Source organism: Cyanistes caeruleus, unplaced genomic scaffold (genome assembly GCF_971803275.1).
Source record: "Cyanistes caeruleus unplaced genomic scaffold, bCyaCae1.hap1.1 HAP1_SCAFFOLD_110, whole genome shotgun sequence".
Classification (NCBI taxonomy): Eukaryota; Metazoa; Chordata; class Aves; order Passeriformes; family Paridae; genus Cyanistes; species Cyanistes caeruleus.
In genome coordinates this window covers 117,350-141,538 of record NW_028255911.1, presented here as the reverse complement: position 1 = coordinate 141,538, position 24,189 = coordinate 117,350, and the positions used below count along the sequence as shown (strand labels likewise).

General features: G+C 47.3%; 1 protein-coding gene across 1 annotated transcript in view; it reads right to left on the bottom strand.

The window, feature by feature from the left end:
- Positions 1–20,359, bottom strand: part of LOC147646203 (maestro heat-like repeat-containing protein family member 7) — a 142,243-nt gene extending 121,884 nt beyond the window's left edge. Inside the window, exons 1-2 of the mRNA XM_086873784.1 lie at positions 19,770–20,359; positions 19,512–19,670 (exon numbers count right to left, since the gene is read on the bottom strand). Of these exons, the coding sequence (XP_086729910.1) occupies positions 19,512–19,670; positions 19,770–19,893 (283 nt within the window). The 5' untranslated portion in view covers positions 19,894–20,359. The remainder of the gene's footprint in view (positions 1–19,511; positions 19,671–19,769) is intronic.
- Between the last annotated feature and the right edge of the window lie 3,830 nt (positions 20,360–24,189).

The window sequence follows — 24,189 nt, the reverse complement described above, 5'->3', positions numbered from 1 at the left end:
AATTGCCACAAAATTCAAGAAAAATCCCACAAAAATCACTAAATTTCCTCAATATCCCACAAAATTCCACAGACATCTCACAAAATCTCCACAAATGTCCCACCAAATCTAAGAAAATTCCCTCAAAATTCTTCAAGTCTCCTCCAAATCTCACAGAATTCGAGAGAAATCCTGAAAATTCCAGGAAAATGGTTTAAAATTCCTTGGATCTTCTCAAAACCCTACCAAACTCCAGCTACATCCCACAAAATCTCCAACAATTTCCACAAAATCTAGGAAAAATCCCTCAAAATTCTTCAAGTCTCATCCAAATTCCACAAACATCCCACAAACATCCCACAAAATCTCCTCAATATCCCACAAAATTCTAGAGAATTTCCACAAAATTCCAGAAATATCCCACAAAATTTCCTCAATCTTCCCAAAACACAACCAAATTCCTGCATCATCCTACAAAATCTCCACGAATGTCCACAAAATTCAAGAAAAATCCCACTAAAATCACTAAATTTCCTCAATATCCCACAAAATTCCAGAACCATCTCACAAAAATCTCAACAAATTGCCACAAAATTCAAGAAAACTCTCACAAAATTCTTGAAAGCCTCTCAAAATTCCAGAAAAATCCCACACAATTCCCACAATCTTCTCAAAACATTACAAAATACCAGACATCTCAAAAAATCTCCACACATTTCCACAAAATCTATGAAAATTCCCTCAAAATTCTTCAGGTCTCTACCAGTTTCCACAAAATTCAAGAAAACTGCCACAAAATTCTTGAAAAGCTCCTCAAAATTCTAAAAAAATCCCACAAAATTCCCTAAACCTTCTCCAAACATTACAAAACTCCACAGACATCTCACAAAATGTCTACAAATTTCCACAAAATCTAAGAAAATTCCCTCAAAATTCTTCAAGTCTCCTCGAAATCCCACAAAATTCAAGAGAAATCCTCAAAATTCCAGGAAAATGGTTTAAAATTCCTTGGATCTTCTCAAAACCCTACCAAACTCCAGCTACATCCCACAAAATGTCCACAAATTGCCACAAAATTCAAGAAAAATCCCACAAAATTCTTCAAGTCTCCTCAAAATCCCACAAACATCCCACAAAATCCCACAAAATTGCAGAAAAATCTCAAAAATTCCCCAAATTTACTCAAAACCCAACCATATTCCTGCAATATCCCACAAAATCTCCACAAATGTCTAGAAAATCTAAAAAAATTCCCCCACAATTCTTCAAGTCTCCTCAAAATCCCACAAACATCCCACAAAATCCCACAAAATCTCCTCAATATCCCACAAAATTCTAGAGAAATTCCACAAAATTCCCGCAACATCCCACAAAATTCCCTGAATCTTCTCAAAACCCAAACAAATTCCTGCAACATCTCACAAAATCTCCACCAATTTCCACAAAATCTTCACAAAAATCCCACAAAATTCTTCAAGTCTCCTCCAAATCTCACAGAATTTGAGAGAAATCCTCAAAATTCCAGGAAAATGCTACAAAATTCCTTGAATCTTCTGAAAACCTGACCAAACTCCAGCCAGATCCCACAAAATGTCCACAAATTCCCACAAAATTCAAGAAAAATACCACAAAATTCTTCAAGTCTCCTCAAAATCCCACAAACATCTCACAAAATCTCCTCAATATCCCACAAAATTCTAGAGAAATTCCACAAAATTCCAGGAAATATCCCACAAAATTCCCTCAATCTTCTCAAAACACAACCAAATTCCTGCACCATCTCACAAAATCTCCAACAATTTCCAGAAAAATCTAAGAAAAATCCCTCAAAATTCTTCAAGTCTCCTCCAAATCGCACAAAATTCTGGAAAGGCCCCACACAATTCTCTAAATCTTCTCAAATTTCTACCAAATTCCTGCAACATCTCACAAAATCTCCACGAATGTCCACAAAATTCAAGAAAAATCCCACTAAAATCACTAAATTTCCTCAATATCCCACAAAATTCCAGAACCATCTCACAAAAATCTCAACAAATTGCCACAAAATTCAAGAAAACTCCCACAAAATTCTTGAAAGCCTCTCAAAATTCCAGAAAAATCCCACACAATTCCCACAATCTTCCCAAAACATTACAAAATACCAGACATCTCAAAAAATCTCCACACATTTCCACAAAATCTATGAAAATTCCCTCAAAATTCTTCAGGTCTCCACCAATTTCCACAAAATTCAAGAAAACTGCCACAAAATTCTTGAAAAGCTCCTCAAAATTCTAAAAAAATCCCACAAAATTACCAAAACCTTCTCCAAACATTACAAAACTCCACAGACATCTCACAAAATGTCTACAAATTTCCACAAAATCTAAGAAAATTCCCTCAAAATTCTTCAAGTCTCCTCGAAATCCCACAAAATTCAAGAGAAATCCTCAAAATTCCAGGAAAATGTTACAAAATTCCTTCAATCTTCTCAAAACCCTACCAAACTCCAGCCACATCCCACAAAATGTCCACAAATTGCCACAAAATTCAAGAAAAATCCCACAAAAATCACTAAATTTCCTCAATATCCCACAAAATTCCACAGACATCTCACAAAATCTCCACAAATGTCCCACCAAATCTAAGAAAATTCCCTCAAAATTCTTCAAGTCTCCTCCAAATCTCACAGAATTCGAGAGAAATCCTCAAAATTCCAGGAAAATGCTACAAAATTCCTTGAATCTTCTGAAAACCTGACCAAACTCCAGCCACATCCCACAAAATGTCCACAAATTCCCACAAAATTACAGGAAAAATCCCACAAAATTCCCTCAATCTTCTCAAAACACAACCAAATTCCTGCACCATCTCACAAAATCTCCAACAATTTCCAGAAAAATCTAAGAAAAATCCCTCAAAATTCTTCAAGTCTCCTCCAAATCGCACAAAATTCTGGAAAAGCCCCACACAATTCTCTAAATCTTCTCAAATTTCTACCAAATTCCTGCAACATCTCACAAAATCTCCACGAATGTCCACAAAATTCAAGAAAAATCCCACTAAAATCACTAAATTTCCTCAATATCCCACAAAATTCCAGAACCATCTCACAAAAATCTCAACAAATTGCCACAAAATTCAAGAAAACTCCCACAAAATTCTTGAAAGCCTCTCAAAATTCCAGAAAAATCCCACACAATTCCCACAATCTTCTCAAAACATTACAAAATACCAGACATCTCAAAAAATCTCCACACATTTCCACAAAATCTATGAAAATTCCCTCAAAATTCTTCAGGTCTCTACCAGTTTCCACAAAATTCAAGAAAACTGCCACAAAATTCTTGAAAAGCTCCTCAAAATTCTAAAAAAATCCCACAAAATTCCCTAAACCTTCTCCAAACATTACAAAACTCCACAGACATCTCACAAAATGTCTACAAATTTCCACAAAATCTAAGAAAATTCCCTCAAAATTCTTCAAGTCTCCTCGAAATCCCACAAAATTCAAGAGAAATCCTCAAAATTCCAGGAAAATGGTTTAAAATTCCTTGGATCTTCTCAAAACCCTACCAAACTCCAGCTACATCCCACAAAATGTCCACAAATTGCCACAAAATTCAAGAAAAATCCCACAAAATTCTTCAAGTCTCCTCAAAATCCCACAAACATCCCACAAAATCCCACAAAATTGCAGAAAAATCTCAAAAATTCCCCAAATTTACTCAAAACCCAACCATATTCCTGCAATATCCCACAAAATCTCCACAAATGTCTAGAAAATCTAAAAAAATTCCCCCACAATTCTTCAAGTCTCCTCAAAATCCCACAAACATCCCACAAAATCCCACAAAATCTCCTCAATATCCCACAAAATTCTAGAGAAATTCCACAAAATTCCCGCAACATCCCACAAAATTCCCTGAATCTTCTCAAAACCCAACCAAATTCCTGCAACATCTCACAAAATCTCCACCAATTTCCACAAAATCTTCACAAAAATCCCACAAAATTCTTCAAGTCTCCTCCAAATCTCACAGAATTCGAGAGAAATCCTCAAAATTCCAGGAAAATGCTACAAAATTCCTTGATTTTCTGAAAACCTGACCAAACTCCAGCCACATCCCACAAAATGTCCACAAATTCCCACAAAATTCAAGAAAAATACCACAAAATTCTTCAAGTCTCCTCAAAATCCCACAAACATCTCACAAAATCTCCTCAATATCCCACAAAATTCTAGAGAAATTCCACAAAATTCCAGGAAATATCCCACAAAATTCCCTCAATCTTCTCAAAACACAACCAAATTCCTGCACCATCTCACAAAATCTCCAACAATTTCCAGAAAAATCTAAGAAAAATCCCTCAAAATTCTTCAAGTCTCCTCCAAATCGCACAAAATTCTGGAAAAGCCCCACACAATTCTCTAAATCTTCTCAAATTTCTACCAAATTCCTGCAACATCTCACAAAATCTCCACGAATGTCCACAAAATTCAAGAAAAATCCCACTAAAATCACTAAATTTCCTCAATATCCCACAAAATTCCAGAACCATCTCACAAAAATCTCAACAAATTGCCACAAAATTCAAGAAAACTCCCACAAAATTCTTGAAAGCCTCTCAAAATTCCAGAAAAATCCCACACAATTCCCACAATCTTCCCAAAACATTACAAAATACCAGACATCTCAAAAAATCTCCACACATTTCCACAAAATCTATGAAAATTCCCTCAAAATTCTTCAGGTCTCCACCAATTTCCACAAAATTCAAGAAAACTGCCACAAAATTCTTGAAAAGCTCCTCAAAATTCTAAAAAAATCCCACAAAATTACCAAAACCTTCTCCAAACATTACAAAACTCCACAGACATCTCACAAAATGTCTACAAATTTCCACAAAATCTAAGAAAATTCCCTCAAAATTCTTCAAGTCTCCTCGAAATCCCACAAAATTCAAGAGAAATCCTCAAAATTCCAGGAAAATGTTACAAAATTCCTTCAATCTTCTCAAAACCCTACCAAACTCCAGCCACATCCCAAAAAATTTCCACAAATTGCCACAAAATTCAAGAAAAATCCCACAAAATTCTTCAAGTCTCCTCAAAATCCCACAAACATCCCACAAAATCCCACAAAATTGCAGAAAAATCTCAAAAATTCCCCAAATTTACTCAAAACCCAACCATATTCCTGCAATATCCCACAAAATCTCCACAAATGTCTAGAAAATCTAAAAAAATTCCCCCACAATTCTTCAAGTCTCCTCAAAATCCCACAAACATCCCACAAAATCCCACAAAATCTCCTCAATATCCCACAAAATTCTAGAGAAATTCCACAAAATTCCCGCAACATCCCACAAAATTCCCTGCATCTTCTCAAAACCCAACCAAATTCCTGCAACATCCTACAAAATCTCCACCAATTTCCACAAAATCTCCACAAAAATCCCACAAAATTCTTCAATACTCCTCCAAATCCTAGAAAAATCCCACAAAATTCCAGAAACATCCCACAAAATCTCCTCAATATCACAGAAAATTCTAGAGAAATTCCACAAAATTGCAGAAAAATGCCACAAAATTCCCTAAATCTTCTCCAAACATTACAAAATTCCAGAGACGTCTCACAAAACCTCCACCAATTTTCACATTATCAAAGAAAAATCCCACAAAATTCTGGAAAAGCCCCACACAATTCCCTAAATCTTCTGAAAACCTTACCAAATTCCTGTAACATCCCACAAAATGGCCACGAATGTCCACATCATTCAAGAAAAATCCCACAAAATTAACTAAATTTCCTCAATATCCCACAAAATTCCAGAACCATCTCACAAAATCTAAACAAATTTCCACAAAATTCAAGAAAACTCCCACAAAATTCTTGAAAGCCCCTCAAAATTCTGGAAAATCCTCACAAAATTCCCTAAATCTTCTCCAAACATTACAAAATTCCACAGACATCTCACAAAATGTCTACAAATTTCCACCAAATCTAAGAAAATTCCCTCAAAATTCTTCAAGTCTCCTCCAGATTCCAAGAAATTCAAGAGAAATCCTCAAAATTCCAGGAAAATGTTACAAAATTCCTTCAATCTTCTCAAAATCCTACCAAACTCCAGCCAGATCCCACAAAATGTCCACAAATTCCCCCAAAATTCAAGAAAAATACCACAAAATTCTTCAAGTCTCTTCAAAATCCCACAAACATCTCACAAAATCTCCTCAATATCCCGCAAAATTCTAGAGAAATTCCACAAAATTCCAGGAAAAATCCCACAAAATTCCCTCAATCTTCTCAAAACACAACCAAATTCCTGCACCATCTCACAAAATCTCCAACAATTTCCACAAAATCTAGGAAAAATCCCACACAATTCTTCAAGTCTCCTCAAAATCCCACAAACATCCCACAAACATCCCACAAAATCTCCTCAATATCCCACAAAATTCTAGAGAAATTCCACAAAATTACAGGAAAAATCCCACAAAATTCCCTACATCTTCTCAAAACCCAAACAAATTCCTGCAACATCTCACAAAATCTCCGACAACTTCCAAAAAAATCAAAGAAAAATCCCAAAAAATTCTTCATGTCTCGTACACATCCGACAAAAATTCCCTCAAAATTCCAGAAACATCCCACAAAATCTCCTCAATATCATAGAAAATTCTGGAAAAGCCCCACAAAATTGCAGAAAAATGCAACAAAATTCCCTAAATCTTCTGGAAACATTACAAAATTCCAGAGACATCTCACAAAACCTCCACAAACTTCCACATTATCTAGGAAAAATCCCTCAATATTCTTCAAGTCTCCTCCAAATCCCACAAAATTCTGGAAAAGCCCCACACAATTCCCTAAATCTTCTCAAAATCCAACCAAATTCCCGAAACATCCCACAAAATCTCCACAAATGTCCACAAAATTCAAGAAAAATCCCTCAAAAAAAACTAAATTTCCTCATTATCTCACAAAATTCCAGGACCATCTCACAAAATCTCCACAAATGTCCACAAAATTTAAGAAAAATCCCACAAAATTTATGATAAGCACCACAAATTTCCAGAGAAATTCCACAAATCCCCTAAATCTTCTCAAAACCCAACCAAATTCCTGAAACAGCCCACAAAATCTCCATCAATTCACAGAAAATCTAAGAAAAATCCCTCAAAATTCTTCAAGTTACCTCAAAATCCCAGAAACTCTCACAAAAATTCCTAACTTTTTTCAAAACCCTACCAAATTCCACCAACATCCTACAAAATGTCCTCAAATATAAAAAAAATTCATGAAAAATCCCACAAAATTCACTAAATCTCCTCAAAACCTTAACAAATTCCAGAAACATCCAACAAAATCTACACAAAGGTCCACAAAATTCCAGAAAAATCACACGAAATTCCCTAAATCTCCTCAATTTCTCACAAAATTCCATGAAAATCCCACAAAATTCCCTAAATTGTCTCAAAACTCAAAACATTTAGCAAATGCCCCAATTTCTCATCTCCTACTGAATATATTTGTTTTGGAGGCAAATTAAATTGAGATACATTAACTTTTAAAGATATCAATGCCATTGTTCTTTGCACTTCTCGAGCAATCTGTCGAGCTGTCCAGTCTGCTTTTCCATTTTCTTCACAAATTTTGGAGTTTCTTGATTGGTGTCCTTTGCAGTGCATATTTGCTACTTGTTCAGGTTTTGTATTGCTTTTATCAATTGCAGGACTGCATCTTGATGTTTAATGTGTGTGCCTTGAGCAGACAGCAGTCTTCTTTCTTTCCACAGCACTCTGTGGACATGCACTACTCCAAAGCATACTCTGAGCCAGTCCAGATGTTTCCCCTTTTCCCTTTACTCAATTCTAGTGCTCTGCTTAAGGCAACCAGTTCTGCCCTCTGGGCAGATGCATTTGCTGATAATGCTTTTGCCTCCACTATTGCACTGACTGCTGTTACCGCATATCCAGCGTATCTGGTCCCGTTCTCCACCAAGCTGCTTCCATCTGTGAATAGCTCTCACTCTGGGTGCTCCAGTGGGATGTCTTTCAGGTCTTCTCTTGCCAAATAGGTGTCCTCTATTACTTCTACACAGTCATGCTCTAATGGGCCTTCTTCAGTTGTGGTACCCAGGAACAGAGCTGCATTCAAGAGGTCAGTTGTCTTTAGTGTGACATCATCCTGCTCAGTCAGGATTACCTGGAATTTCATCATCCTGCTTGGAGATAGCCAATGGCCCCTCTTTTGTTCTAAAACAGTGCTCACCATGTGTGGCACACAGACATCTATGTGTCTACCCATGGTGAGTTTCCTGGCTTCTTGTGGCAGCATCACGCTGGCTGCAACTGCCCGCAGGCATGAAGGCCATCCAGCACTCCCCTTGTCAAGCTGTTTGGAAAAGCAGCCTACCGGCCTTTCCCAGCTTCCCAAACCTTGGCTCAGCACTCCCAGTGCTAGGTGTAGTCTTTCATGCACAAACAGCTGGAAATCTTTGGACAAATCTGGCAATCCGAACGCCGGAGCAGTTGTCAATGCCTCCTTCAGTATGAGGAAGGCCTCCTTCTGTGCTCTGCCCCAGGTAAACGGCTGCGTCTTCTGGGCCTCATCCAGGGCTTTTGCAATTAGTCCATAGTCCATGATCCACAGGCAGCACCACCCTGTCATCCCAAGGAAGACTCGCAGCTCATGCACGTTCTGGGGTTCTGGAATAGCACAAATAGCTTGAATACAATTAGTACCCAGCTTACATTGCCCTGGTGAGATTTCACATCCCAGGGAAATCACACTCTGCCAGGCAATTTGTGCCTTTTCTTTAGACTCCTTATATCCTCCCATTCCCAGCTGATTTCAAATTTCAATTGTTACCTTTATGCAGGTTGTTTTCTCTTCTGTAGCTATCAGTACCCCATCAATATACTGTAACAGCAGGTATTGTTTTCTCAGTACTTGCCCGTTCTCAGTCCAAATCTCCAGCTCCTTCCCCAGCTGGCTTCCAAATAGGGTTGGACTGTTCTTGTATCCTTGTGGGAGTCGTGTTCAGGTGAGCTGAGTTTTCCTTCTATTTTCTGGACTTTCCCACTCAAAGACAAACAGTTTCCTACTTTTTTTGTCAAGGGGTGTGCAGACAAAGGCATCTTTTAAATCAAGTACAGTAAACCATTTCTATTTCTCTTTTATAGATGTTAACAATGTGCAAGGATTAGCTACCACTGGGTAAATATCTTTAGTTATTCCATATATTGCTCTCAAATCCTGCACTAGTCTTTATTGGTCAACACAGAAATTTGGGCTCCAGTGTTAACTACAAAAGTAAAAAGTGGATGTATAGGACCCACTATTATTGAGAAACCGCTCAGACTATTCAGCCTAGCCTTCACAGAAGTATGGAGAACACCATTTATTTCTATCTTCAGCACACTTTTATAGGGTTTTACAGGGTTCCCGGGCTAAGCAAGTTATTCTTGGTTAATCCACACAGGTTTACATTTTTTCTCTTATACGCAAGGATGTTGTTTTGCTTCATTCTCTCTGCTTCAGGAAAGTTTCAAGGACATGAGCCTTTAATATCACAACTTATACCAAAAGCTGGTTTGTGCAGACAGGCCTTTACTAAAATATCATGCCCACCTTCTGTTCAAATATTCTCTACACACTATTGCTGTAATCAATATGTCTCCAGTTTTGTTATTTCTCGTGAGCATTTGAAATAAAAGCAACCTCTGCCTCTCTGCTCACCCAGGAGAGGCAGAGTTCCCAGTTTCCCTGATTCTGAGGCTCTTTGGGCTCCACTCCCAGAAGCTGAGAAGGAGACGGCTTTGGCTCACAGCCCAGAGCCTGTGGAGCTGTGCTGGGTTATCCAATGGGGCATTCCATACAATGAACTTGGGACAGTGCCAATTAGAAACAACTTCACTCAACTTGGAAGTGAGAAGCCATCTATTACCTTGCTGGGGACCCCCTTCTTTATCTCCAGTGACCACCAATACTGGCAGTGAGAGATTTCTTTTCCCTTGTCTGGGTTTTCCTTAAGAGAACCAATGCATCTAACACCTTTGCTTTCTCTGATTTTTATTCTGCCATTTTTACAGGTCCATCATTTCTACTGGAATGAATTAGCTCTTTTGGAGGGTAAATTTGATTCAGGACAGAGGTTTCCCCCTCTTCTTTCCTCAATTCTTTGCTTAAAGCCAGTTTTTGGAGCTGCTGTAAAACAAGCTCCCAAAACTGAGCAGAGTAGAGTTTGATTTTTGACCAATTTAAATTTTCTTTCATCTTGTAAAGAACACACTCTATCAATCACATTTTCCAAATTAAACCACTAACTAAGCGCCTGCTTTTCCCCTCCCACAGAAGGTCTGGCATTGTGTTTTGCTAACAGAGCATAAAATGCAGCTTTAACTTCAGCACTGCCCTTTTCAGTCATTTTTACAAAGGGAAAACCACTATAGGGAGGTATAAACTTCAATTATAAACACACCCACACCCACACCCACACCCACACTGCTTTTTGCTTCCCTGTGTGGGTAAAAAGACCAAATCTGCTCAGGAGGCACTCTTTCAGTTTAAAATTCTGATTGTCTCTTTGCTACACCAAGCACTCAAAATTCACACACACAACAACAACAAAAACATTCCCACCCTTTTGCACTAAGAGATCTTTTGTGAAATTCTGCAGACAGAGCCCTCAAGTGAGTGTGGGGTGCTTTTCACCTCGGCGGTGCAGTTTGTGGGAAATTTGAGTTGCCCCCCTTGCTTTCTAGACACCGCTCACTCTCTTGGGAGTGTCGGGCTGGGTGCGGCTGGAGCAAAACATCTTTCCCCTAATACAGACTGCACAACAAACCTGCAGCCCCTTCTGTCTGTCAGAAATCCTGTCCGTGACTCCAGTTTAAATGTCACGATTCGCTAACGCCAGTGGGAGTCGCGAGAAGTTTCTTTGATCTCAGAGGGCAAAAAGGACACAAGGGATTTCAGTTGAAATCACAACAGCAATAATGTACATTTATTTTAGTGATAACAAAGACTATGTGATAGAGGAGAGGGAGTGAGAGAGAGAGAGAGAGAGGAGAAAGAAAACAAAGTAAAGAAAGAGAGAGGTTATAGCTACCAACAGATGAGACAGTGTCACAGGGGTCTTTTTCCGTGGGGAGATCTCACCAAAATCAATTCAGCCTTATGTAATTCTTCCCCAAAGTGACCTTGTTTCCAATGTGCTAATAAGCACCCCAAAGGAGAAGTTCCTGCTATGAGAGCATTGCTGCCCAAAACCCCTTTAAGCTTCTCCATGTCACAACTACAATACACCACAAATGCCGAACCTGCAACGCTTTCGCAGTCGTCTGACGGACGGCGCCCAGGCAATCCCAACAGGAATTCCTTTAGCCCAACCAAGCGCAGCTTTTGCTGCGTCTTATTGGCAGGCACCCAAACCAAAGTGAAAGCACCTTACCTCTTCTCCTGGAGACGCTGTGAGCAGCGCAGACGGTCGCGGCTGATGGGCTCCCCGAGAATCCCTCGGTGCCGGCTGGAGCAGGATCGGGTCGCGAGCTCGCTCAGCAGCACTCACAAGGTCCCATCTGGGTCACCAAAATGTTAGAGTTCAGGAACACACATCATCACACAATGATTATATGCAGGTGCTTTAGTGAAGAGCTCTGGGTGTCAGGGGTACACAGACCCAAATCTGACCCATCTTGCTTTTGAGCTGAACATGTTTGGTACTCTATCATTATATAACTTACATATTAATTATTAAACTTACATTGTTCTATTGTATGCATTGTTTTTACCCAAGCATGGATTTCTCGTGATCCCACCTCAGCCCCCTAACATTGTTCCTCATGTTCTTTAAACAATAATTATATCTAATCACATCTAACAATTCTATCATTTATCATATATTGATTACACAGGTGCAGTTTCACATGATCTTTAGCAAGCACAAGGCCTAACATTTCCAGGGCCTACTTTTCCCAGGGCTTGCCAAGCCTAACTTTCTTTCTGAGTTCCCGAATTTCCTAAGATTTTAAAATGTTTTACGATCACCTCCAGACACAAAGAGTCCTGTCTGAACAGTCACAGTGCTACATCTATTTTTAATTTTAATTTTTATCAATTTTTCCAGAGCCTGCTGGCTGTGTTCAAGATTTTCTCCCTATTCCCTCCCTAGTGCACATTCTCCAGAAACTCTGCTTTTACATCCTTTTGCATTGATTAAAGTTACCTGCAATGACGAGTCAATCCAAACCCTGGGAAAACTTCAACTTCAATGTGTACCTAGGCAAAATATTTACCTCCCACATCTGAAGCCATGAGCTGCCAAGTACTGTCCCCACTGTCATACCCTGTCCCCTGGAGGTGTGCTGATGCCATTTCAAAAGGGTTGCCAATGAAAACAAGTTTGAATATTTTGGTAGTTTCCACACTGGCATTCAAATCCTTGACTAGAAAAATCACAAGTCATGATTTCTAGGATTCTTCCATACCAAAGCTGTCATTCTCACCCTGGATTTTAGAGTGTCTGAACAGTCAGACAAGGTTTTAGTTTTAGACTCTACAGACAAAGTCCCTGCTGTTCGGCGATCCCATTCCATCAGCATATAGTCCTGCTGATTCCTTTAGGCAGGAGCAGCAAAAGGCAAGAATGAGGCAAACAAGCTGCTCCTGTGTTCTCATGTCCAGCACAGCAGTAACTGGGAATTCAAGAATGGATTCAGGAGACAATGGGTGCACAGGGAGCCACCACGACTTTGGGATGCTGAAATGGACCAGCGTGGTGCCTGTGCCCGGGCTGCACCGCGCTGAGCTCCAACTGGACAATCTAACAATGGTTGAATGGACACACCATGGGCCACTGGAGACTCCTACTCCTAGTTCTGTGAGCTACACTATTCACCTGTCATTCACCAGATGATGTTTTCATCTCTGCTTGAAATCCAGGAGAGGAAAAGGTCAACATGGAAAAGTGTTCTCCCAATTCTAGTGACACCTGTGCCTGCACACCACCTGTGCCCATGGCAGGGTGGTTGGAGGCTGGATGATGTTGATGATACTTTGCAACACCAAGTGCTCAGGGATTCTGGGATTGCCCAAGTGGAGAGCAAAACTGAGCCGTGTAAGTCCCTGGTTTTTTTCAGCACATGCTGCTTCTTCCTTTGTTCCAAGCAAGTCCAGGATTTGGTTTCATGTGTCTTTAAGGTGCCTGGACAGATGACAGGGAGGGCAGCTGCCCCATCAGACTCTCTCTCTCTCTCTCTCTCTCTCTCTCTCTCACTCAGGATGGTGCCAATGCCGCTGCCTTGGGACACCTGAGTGTGGAAGGCGAGCTCGCCCTCAAGCACGGCCATCCAAGTCAGTCACGGGCACAGGCTGCAGCTGAAGCTGCCAAGCGTTGCTGTGAGGCTGCAAGTGAAGAGAAAGCCATTGTGGCCAACTCTGCTGAAGCCTTTTGCCAAAGCAAAGGCAATTGTGCCCAAAGCCTCCCCCTGTTTGGCACCCGGCTGCTGCGGACGCCTCAGTGCGCAGGTGCTGACGTTGGGGCTGCTGCTGTTCCTGGGCACACTCTGCTGCTGTTTCTGTGGGCTCCAGAGCCGCTTGGGCAGCAGCCACTGGGCAGCCCTGCTGGAGGAGACATCGCCACCCTCCCCATGGTGGCAGCAGCTCTGTGGGCCCCGAGCTCTGTGTCAGGGGGGCCTCGGTCACAGCAGCGTGGCCTGGGCAGCCGCGAGGGCCCGGGCTGGCCGCCAGCCCTGCCTCTGCCCACTGCCCCTTCCTGAAGGCACCCAGTGGCCGTGGCCTGGCAGCACCCCCTGCCCTCCATGTCCCCAGCTAGCCCAGCCTGGGCACCTCGGGCTGTCCCCACCCTCCCGCTGGGGTGGTGTCCCAGCCTCCAGGCCTTCTGCTGCAGGCCTGGGGGACATTTTGGGACAGCACCGGAGCAGCCGGGTGTCAGGGACCAGGCGGCTGCCCGGGGGCTGCTTATGGCCTCTGACATCCGATTCCTCAGGGCTTCCCACCACCCCGGCTCCTCCAGGGCCTTCTGTCCCCTTGGAACCTCCTGCCACCCACTCCCTCACACATCCCCCTCGTGCCTTCCCACTGCCTTGTCCCGTCTGGGCCTCCGCAGCCCCTCATCCCTTCACGGCCTCCCAGCACCCCGTGCCCTCAGGGGCTCCCCCAGCCTGGCCCGGCAGCAGCGCCGCAGCCCCACAGGAGCTCCAGCAGCTCCTCAGCCATCACGGCAGCAACACATGGGCAGCAGGACACAGATGGCGCTTCCTGCCTGCCACAGGGCTTGTGGCTTCAGCACAACCACCAAAGGCCAAGGGGCTTCTGGCCATTTCCCCTGCACCACTGCATGCCCTGGCAGGTTGCTGAACACAAGAACCCTTTTCCCTCTCTTCCCCTATGCCCCGCACACCCTGGGCAGCAAAGGAAAGGTCTTGGGACTCTTGTGGTTTATAACATATCCTATATTATTTACATACTAGATGGAAACGAAACAAAGAACAATCTCTATCAAACAAAAACTAACAGATGGCCCATGTGGCCCCAGAAGACAGAGCCTCTCAGCCCTAACATATCCTACATTATTTACATAGTAAAAAGAAGAGAAAAAAGGAAAAGAACAACCCTTATGAAAAAAAAAATCCTGGCTGGCCCATGTGGCCCCAGAAGACAGAGCCTCTCAGGTCAGCTCTGAGTACACCTCCAGCAGCGCAGCCAGCCCAGGCCCGACAGACGAGGCCGTGTCCTCCATGCCCTGAGGATTTGGTCTTGCATCCTCTGGAGAATGGAGTAACGGGCACTCTGGATGGCCCGGAGGACATACAGCGTCTCAAGTGCCAGATCTGACACGGCACCGCTTCTGTCCTCCGTCAGGCGTTCGAGGGCTGCAAGAGAGACAAACAGAGCCACGGTCAGACCCCAGAGCTGTGGGGGCCCATCGAGAGCCCCCTGCCAGGGCCATGCCAGCCGGCTCTTGCCTTGGCCAGGAGGGAGCAGGGACCAAGGGGGTCAGCCCGAAGCTGCTGGCCACAAATGCCCCACGTGGCCCTGAAATCTCACTGTGCTCTGCCCACGCCGTCCCTCATCGGCACAGGGAGCAGAGCCCTCCACAGCCTGGCCAGGGCTTGCAGCTGCCCCCGACAGCCACTGCTGTCAGCCCGCTGCCCTGGCTCACCTCTGCACAACACCTGGAGCTCTGCGTGCTGCCCCCTCAGCTGCTCCCCGGCCATCCCTGAGAACACAGAGCCTGTCAGGGTCCCAGCAGCACAGCTCCCTGCCAGCGGCGCTGCCAGCCCTGTGGCCACACGGCCTCCTGCCCCGGCAGGGCTCAGCCCGGGCCCTTACCGCATCCTAACCCAGCCCAAGGGCACGGCTGCCAGAGGCCGGCAGCAGCAGCCCCGAGGGCAGCCGGGGCTCCAGGGCGCCGGGCCCGGGTGCCGCTGCCGGGGCAGCAGCCGGGGCTGGGGCCGAGCTGCGGCGGGGCGGGGAGGGAGCCCGGGCTCGGGACTCACCGATGACCCTGATGGCCGCCGCTCGCAGGGTCTCCTGTGGGTCCTGCAGGTACTGCAGGGCCCGGCGCAGGTGCTGGGCCAAGGGGATCCTGTGGTCTGCCAGCTGGAGAGAGCGGCAGGAGGGAAGGGTTGGCGCGGGCTCTGCCCCTCGGCCGGGCGCTGCTGCCTGCGGCCAGTCCCGGCCTCCCGTGCCCGGCCAGCCCTGAGAAGCCGTGCGGCCCCCGGCTGCAGCAGTGGGCAGAGGCACAGCTGCCAGCCCCACACACTGAGCACCGGGGCCAGGGGGCTTCTCTAGCCTTTGGCTGGCACTTGCAGCCCGCCCTTACCACGAGCTTGGCAAACTTCCACAGCTTCTCCTTCCTCACAGCTTTTTCCAGGTCTGGCCTCTTCAGAAAGCCAGCCGCGCGAAGGAGCGTTGTCCGAGAGGCCTGGGGAGCAGCAGAGAGCCGCAAATGGCCCCACAAGGCAGGGCACAGGAGTGTCCCAGTGCCAAGGGCTGGAGGAGGCTGCAGCCTGCAAGCCTGCGTCAGGGCAGGAGGCAGCTGAGCCCCCTGCCAAGGCGCAGCAGCAGCCCAGGAGTCCTCACCTCTGCCACATGCCGATTCTCATCTTGGCAGTGGAAAAAGAGTGGGAGCAGGCTCTGGTACACTCGTTCCTTCAGGGGCTTTCTTCCTTCTTCTTCTGCCGACGACATCATTCTTCGAAGGAGAGACATGGAGAGCAGCTGCACCTGGCTATCAGGCTGTATGAAAGGAAGGAAGGAAAAATGACCTCATCATTGGCTTCTTGTGGCCCACATTGGCGCAGGCCTGCAAATGCACAGGGCACAAAGTGTCCGGGCAGCAGGCAGTGGCCGTGGCTGGGGCACAGAGCCTTACATTGTCCAGGAGTTTCAGGAGCGGCTCAGCCAGCTGCAGGGCCCTGCGCCAGGATATTGGGGTTTCTTCATCCAGGAAAATATAGCTCAGGAGAGCAATGCTCATCCTGGCCACATCACTGTCCAAGTCCCACAGGAGGTGCACTAGTCTTCCTGTCAGGCTCTGAATTCTTTCGGCCTGTGCAGAACACAAGGGTGTGAAAGCCCGGGCAGCTGCCGCAGGGCCCAGAGGCCAAAGGGCTGTCCCAAAGCACTCGGGCAGCTGAAGCAGGAGGCAGGAGAGCTGCGAGGAGCTGCCTCAGCGCCCAAGGCAAAGGCCAGCCAAGGCCAAGTGACAGCATTGCCCAGCCTCATGCTGCCCACACGGCTTCAGCTGCTGCCCCCTTCTCACCATGGAGGGACGGTCCTTTAGCAGGAGGAGAGCCCTGAGCACCTGGTGATGCATCTCTCTGGAGTTGTACCACAGGTACTTATACAAGATCTCCATTAGGCTGTCACCACAGTCACTCAAGTCCAGGCAATCTAGGAGCTGAAAGGCACAGGGCAGTGAGAGGGGAGCTGGCCGGCAGGAGCCTGGAAGTGCGCAGGGCTGGGCCCAGGCAGTAGCACAGGGCGCGGGTGCCGTCCCAGGCAGCTGTGGCTATGCCAGGGGACAGGGCTGGCAGGGAGCTGAGCGAGGTAGTGCTGGCCATCAGGCTCACCTCCACAAGGAATGCCATGGCAGAGACATCCCAGTGTGGCAACGGTTTGCTGAGCACCTCAAGCAGGTAGCTTAAGATGCTTTTGCACAAGTGGGCGGATGCACGGCGCATTACCCTGGAAGGCAGAAAATGGCAGAAAGAGTCTCAGCAAGGGTGCAAAAAACCTCTCCCAGGACTGACTGACACAGTTGTCCTACTGCCCCAGCACCCTGTGAGGGGATGTGGGCCCTTCAGATGTGGCTGCTCCTGGGCACCCTCCTCTCACAGCCTTTTGCAGTCTCCTTGGCCATCCCTCGGTGACGAGGTCCTCAGGCCCATGGCCACGGGGACTGTGGGGGGCATCCCGGGCAGGGGGCACAAACGTCAGAGGCAGTGGGGAGATGGGGGGCTCACCTGGCCAGCAGACCCACGGCATAGTGGTGGGTGTCAGCACAGAGCAGCGTGTCCCAGCCACGCTTGCGTTCCATTGCCACCACCACATGCTCCAAGTGGAGACTGCAGAGCAGGGCCTTCAGGGTCTGCACTGCAAACCTGTGTGCACAGCAAAGCCCAGGTGACGCTGGGAGCGCTGGCTGTGAGGCTGGGGAAGTGGCAGGGACAGGAGGAGTGGCATGGAGCACCTGTTGGGGCTGGTGGAGAGGCCGTGTTGCTCCTGGCATTCCTTCCAGAAGGTATGGACGTCCTCTGTCATATACAAAGTACTGAAGTACGTTTGGAAGAGGAGATGCACAAAGAGGCGGGGGAAATAGACTGTGAGGATCTGTGGGCAACAGGGCCCCTGGAGGATCTTCCACATCACCAGAGTTGCCTGCAGAGGACAAAGCAGCCCGAGACAGCGCTCAGTGCCGGGGCGTCCGTGTGGCAGGGCCTGAGCGTGGCAGGGAGAGGCCGGGGCAGACGCAGGGGGAGCAGCGGGCCTGGTGGCCCTGAAGCTGCCCCTAGGCCAGGTTTGTGGCCAGTGCCTGAAGCAGGGAGATGCAGTGGGGGAAGGAGGCAACAGAGCTGCTGGAGAGGCGGCCGGCCTTGCGGTGAGCAAAGGCCAGCTCCAGAAACTCACAGTCAGGGAAAAGACAGCCGTCTTGTCCCCATCAGAGGTGCCCAGGTTTTTCTGCGGCCAGCTCCCCACCACATTGATGAGGAGCGGTGTCACTTCCTCTGAAATCCAGGGCGAGAGCAAGATGGTCGTCCACATGGCCATAGCAGCTCTGCGGGGTCAGACACAGCACCGTGGGCTGGGCAGCAGCGGGGAGCTGAGCTGGCCGCCAGCTCTGCCTGTGCCCACTGGCCCTGAGCGGCAGCAGCAGCCAGGCAGCCCAGCCCTGTGGGGACAGGCCCCTGAGGGGCAGGCTGGCAGCACGGCAGCGGGCTCGGGGGCTGACTTTGTAGCAGGGCTGGCAAAGGGAGCAGCCAGAGGGCCCTGCAAATCTGTGTTGCTCACAGCCCTGGGCCGGGCTGTACAGGGTGATGGGCTGGGGAGCCCTGAGGCCTCGGGGCAGCTGGGCCCCATACCTGTCACACGTTGGGGCCACCCGCAGGAGAGTGATGGCCACATCATCGGGCTCTGCCTCGGCCACTTGCATCAGGGCCCAGTCCATCCTGTGCTCAGCAGCCTCATTGGCCATGAGCCACTGGTGGATGTACCTCACCACGCCGGGCACCTGGAGAAGGCACAGGGAGACTTGGAATGCCAGCAGAGGGAGTCAGCAATGTGCCCAGCTTCTTCCCCAGACAAGTGCTTCTCTTCCAGCACGCTGCCATGGCCTCAAAAGCTTCAAGTGAGCAGCAGGCGTGGCTTGGGAAAGCCAAGCAATTGCTGGAGGATCAAAGGCTGGCCACAGGCTGCTTACTTGCTCTGGATTGAAAAGAGCCGTCTCTACAAGCAGATCCAGCTGGGCAGCGGTGCTCTGTTCTACCAAGACCTCTGAGGATGTCTTGACCTCAGTGTCCATGGGACTGGTGTCTTCCTTGCCAATTCTCTTGATGTATTGGTAAAGAAACTGTAGGAGAAGGGCAGGAAGGCAGGGAAGTTGCATGGAGTGCTCCAAGTGCGGTGCTGGGCTGAGCAGTGCCAGCAGGCCCAGCCCAGGTGGGGATGGCTGCAGGTACCTGCGCTGCTCTGCGGAAGCGGCCACGGGCGGTGTCCTGCTCTTGTGTGCCGTCCATGGCTGCATCTGGCAAAGAGCAGCCAGAGCTGAGGGGCTGCGGGAGAGGCCGGAGAGCACAGCCCAGCCCTGCGTTCCCCAGGCAGGGACAGTCCCGGGATGCCCCAGGGGATGCAGCACGGCCACTGCTGCGGGGGCAGCCCCAGCCCCTTTTTTGTGCTGTCCATGGGTGTGTCTCCACAGGACAGTGTGGGATGGGATGAGATGGGATGCAATGGGATGGGATGGGGCCAAGATGGCCGCAGGCACCAGCCCTGTGGCCCAGCTCTGCCACTCACCCTCCTCCAGCGGCTGCAACTGCTGCACCTCTTCGGTCTCTGGTGCTGGGGCAGCTCCAGGACCTTCTTCCTCGACCTCCTCTTCCTCCTTGTCCACCCAGGCCAGTTTGGGCACTCTTGGGGGTCGCTGCTCCATATCTTCTTCCAGACTCTCCAATCCTTTCCATAGGAACAGCACCAGGGGATGGCATGGCATGTAATGGGATGGGGCCAAGCTGGCAACAGGCACTAGCCCTAAGGCTGAGCTCTGCAACTCACCCTCCTGTGGTGCCTGGAACTCCTGCACCTCTTCAGACTCCTGTGCCAGGACAGCTCCAGAGCCTTCTTCTTCCTGCTCCTCAAGCCAGGCCAACTTGGGCACTCTTGGGGGTCGCTGCTCCATGGCAGTGACTGGATTTATGGCTGCTTGCAGGAGAGATGGCTCGGAAAAACTCAGAGTCAGCAAGTCCTGCAGTCGTGCCTGGAAGGCACCTGCAAGACTCAAGTCCTGGCAAGATTGCAAGACAGCGAGTCCTGCACTTGGGTCTTGAGGGCCCCTGCCACAAGGACAGGAGGCTCCTCGACAGGGATTGTGGTCTGGTCTCAAGGGCAGAGACTGCAGGGATGGGCGACACGTCGGAAAAGCTCCGGGTCACCAAGTCCCACGGTCTGCCCTCAAGAGAACCTTAAGAAGGAAGGCTCAGCAAGGCCACAGGTCAGCAAGACCTGTGGTCTGGCCTCGAGGTCACCTGTAGTAATAGTGCTTCAGAAAAGCTCCAGGTCCGACACAAAGGAGTGCGCTGTGCGGGGGCTCCTCACAGCACCGCTCTGGCGCGTCCTGACCCGTCGCGTGCACCGAGCACTGTGGCGTGGCCCTGTCACCGCCAGCTCCTATGGCAGCACGTGTCACAAAGGGCCCTTTGACATCTGCTCCCGTTGCCACCATCCCACGGTGACCGTGCTGCAGCGTGTCACAAAGGGGCCTTGCACACCCTGCCCTCCGCCCTGGGGCCGCCCCCATCCCCCCACCAAGTGGCCCAGCTTGGAAGGAATCCCTTGCCCAAAGTGTCTAAGACAGCCTGACGGGATCTTTAGGAACAGCTTGTTAGAAATGAAATGGAGGCAAATTTATCAATAAGAATTTTATTGAAAACTTTGTAAAATTTACTAATGGAAATGTCTCAGTGTTGAGAGACAGGTGTCTGCTAGGGAGGGCAGGAGCCTCCCTTGGAATGAAAAATGTAGACCCCCTCCCTCCGAATTATGATAATCTTGAAATCAAGGGGCTCTCAGGCAGAGATCTGGGGATAGGAATAACAGTTTTTTACTAATATTTATAACCAGGCAAACAAACAACAATAACTACAGCGTTAGCAAGAAAACAGAACCAGGGACCCCGTGACAGCTTTCTGGGCTGAGACGGGAAAGGATGGAGGAGAGGCTTTGTTTCACAAACCCCCTCGGGTTGGCAGTCAGTGCTGGTGCTCCTGCAGGGCTCTGAGGAACACTCAGCTGGAACAGCAGGGATGAGCTGAGATCCCGGGCCAGTGGCTGAGGTGGATCAGCAGCTCCGTGGCGGTGGCTGGCACTGCCACACGTCCCGGCAGGACAGGGGGTGCGAGGCCACCAACGAAGAGGGAAGAAGGAGAAGAAGCAGCAGCTCCATCTGGGTGATGGCGAAATTCCCTTCTCCCCACCACAACAGCTCTGCACCAAAAGTGTTCTTCTCCGAAGCTGAAGAAGCCACCAAACTGTCCCCACCCTCCCCTTTTCCTGCCCCCTTCCCTCCCTGGGCCCAGCCAAACTCTTTGTTTTTCCTCAAGCAGCCACCAAGTACCCGCAGTTAAGTTTTCCCTGCAAGTCATGAGTAAAAATTCCACAGGCAAGCCAGAACTAAATCGAAAATAAAGGACACCTAACCCCCAACACCTGTAAGTTGTATCTTGAGAGTCAGCCAGGATCTTTGTTTGCCAGAACCACCTCTGAAGTTTAATCAAGGCATTAGTCATCAAAATTATTTTGAAAATTTAAAGATCAAAGTAGCCAAAATACTCAATGTAACTAATTGCTGGGTATGTTCTCAGCTCCGGTTGGGAGGAATGGGGTTCCCTCGGAGGGCTCACCCTGTGGGGTGGCCAAAACTCTGTCAATGGGCTCTGACTCGTAACGGATCCAGTGCAGGGACACTGACAGAAAACTGTGCTGTGGAACACAGGAATGCAATTGTCAGTTTTACAGGATTGACTGAGATTTCCCTTCAGGAGAAACCAAGCCATGTTCTAGTTGGAGGCCACAATGTGAAAGGATTTCTGTGCTTTACCATCACAAGCTTACTCCTTCTTTTTCCTCACTCTCATTCACGTTAGGAACAATAATTCTGTTGTCCATGGAGCTGGCACCTTTTGAATTCCAGAATAATGTCCCCAAGGCCCTTTGCTGTTCAGCTTTACCGCGCTGTCTGTGGCTAACAAGGCTTGCTGGGGTCCTTTTCCCTTCGGCTGGAGAGGTGCCGGGTCCCAGTCCCTGAGGGACAGCCAGGCTCCTGTCTGGAATTGGTGTGGAAGTCCCTCAGGGTCACATCAGCCTTCACATGGAGCCCCGTGGATCTGAGCATTTTCCAAAGGGTCCGTTGGGGCAAACAGGGAGATTTGGTCTGGCAGGGTCTGTAAAACAATATCCCATCCCATCGACTTGTTCTGGCAGAGAACACTTGGCTGCAGGGACATATTCCCATTGTTCCTGCCCAGGTCTCAGGATTCCAACAGTGTTGTCTTTGCCCAGAGCTGTTCCTTCAGCTGGCTCGGGAGGGCCATTTGGCCTCTGGACCCACACTCTGGCTCCTTTATTAGGACTGCTGGGTCCATACCTTTTATCTCCACAAATGGAGGTGATTTGAGGTGGATGTCCTTTTTTTACAATTGTTTTTAAAACTGCAATATTGATAACTGTATTACCCTGCATTGTGGTGGAAAACCAAATCTTGTTCACTATTGTTTAACAGACTTACTTCAATTTCTCCTTGATAATCTGCATCAATTCCTCCTCCCATGACATGAACACTTTGCAAGGCCAAGCTCCAGTGAGCAGTTATCAAACCAAAGTGTCCTGGAGGAATCTGAATTCTTATTCCTGTATTGTAAATTGTCATTTGCTTCTGATTTCTCCTAATGAATTCCAGTGCATGAAGGTCCAGCCCTGCAGCCTCTGGGGTGGCCCTGGCAGGGGCCATCACAGCCAGAACAATTTCCCAGGCAGTCCAAGTCTCACTGTCCATGGCTGTGTTTGCAAATTGGGTGCAGCCGTGCACACCCAGGGGTTTCCATTTCCCAGTGGGCCCATTGTTAAGGGCATGGAGCCCATCTGGGAGATGGGTTCTCCACCGGGACAGGTTCCCATCTCCTCGTTTTATCAACTGCTCTTTTAAGAGCCTCTCCAGCCATGGAACCAATCCTGCAGCTTGTGGATAGTGTGGTACATGAAAAACCCAGCAGTTTTAATCTCTGTATTTTTCCCAGGAACAGACAAAGCATTCCACATCACAGCATCAGCAAACCATATAAAAACAGCCAACTTCACCCCTTCCTCCTTTATTCTGTGTATACAATTCACAAAGTTTACCATTGACATTTGGGTCTTTGCTAGTCCTTTTTTGTAGGGTATTTAGTGTTACAGTGAGCAACCAAAGCTCACAAATTAGTATTGTCAACATTATTTCACATTATCAATTTTTAATTTTGGATATAAATATATATTATTGATTATTATTATCATTTTTATAATTATTACTCTTATTATCATTATTATTACCATCATCATCATCATTGTTGTTTTTGTTGTTTCACTTGCACAAACAAACCTGAGCTCAAGACTAAAACCTGCTGTACCTTCACATGGGAGCATTCCAAAAACAATTGTTCCTTCTCTTGGTGCTGTTTCCAGTGTGCTGTTAACAAAATCCATCCTCATCTTCCCAAACCCACAAGTTCTTTTCCTTTTTCCACATGCAATTTTTGGCTGCATTCTAAGACTGATTTACTAAAATATGGATATGATCTAGTATTACTATCCAACTGAGACAGACAAAGACTCTTGAACTGGTTTAGGGTTAAAAAGTGTATGATTATTAGCAGCGCTGGGCCGATGTCAGATCACCCCTTAATACACATGGCCCCGAATACTGGTGAATACAGGCTTTTTATTTCCAGAAATATGGAACACAAATGCATATTCATAACCCCGTTGCCACCCACACTCTGCTTCCTATGCTAATTAGGAAAAAAGCAATTAAGCATGCGTAGTTTGTTCCTTGAAATGAGTTGGTGGTCCTTTTATGAGGAGGGGTGAGAGAAGGGAGGGAAGCGATATGGCTCTTCCTCCTTCTGACCTTTCTACCTTTTCAATGCAAAGTGACAAATGGACCCTTGGCTGGGCTCCTAGTTTCATGTCTTCCAGGAGTTTCTGATTTGCAATTCTCTTCTGTTCTTCAAGTTCCTTACCAGATTCATTGCTTCTCATTATAAGCCCAGCTGAACAAGCATAGAGTTGACAGACAATTAGTTATTAGCCAATGATTAACCTCTAATTTTAGCAAAGCTTCTCTAGCTCCCTTTAATTTTAGCAAGGCCCATCTATTTATTTTATTTAGATTTAGCAAGGCTTCTTTCTAATGAAGGCCTCAGCTTCTCTAAAATCTTAAATT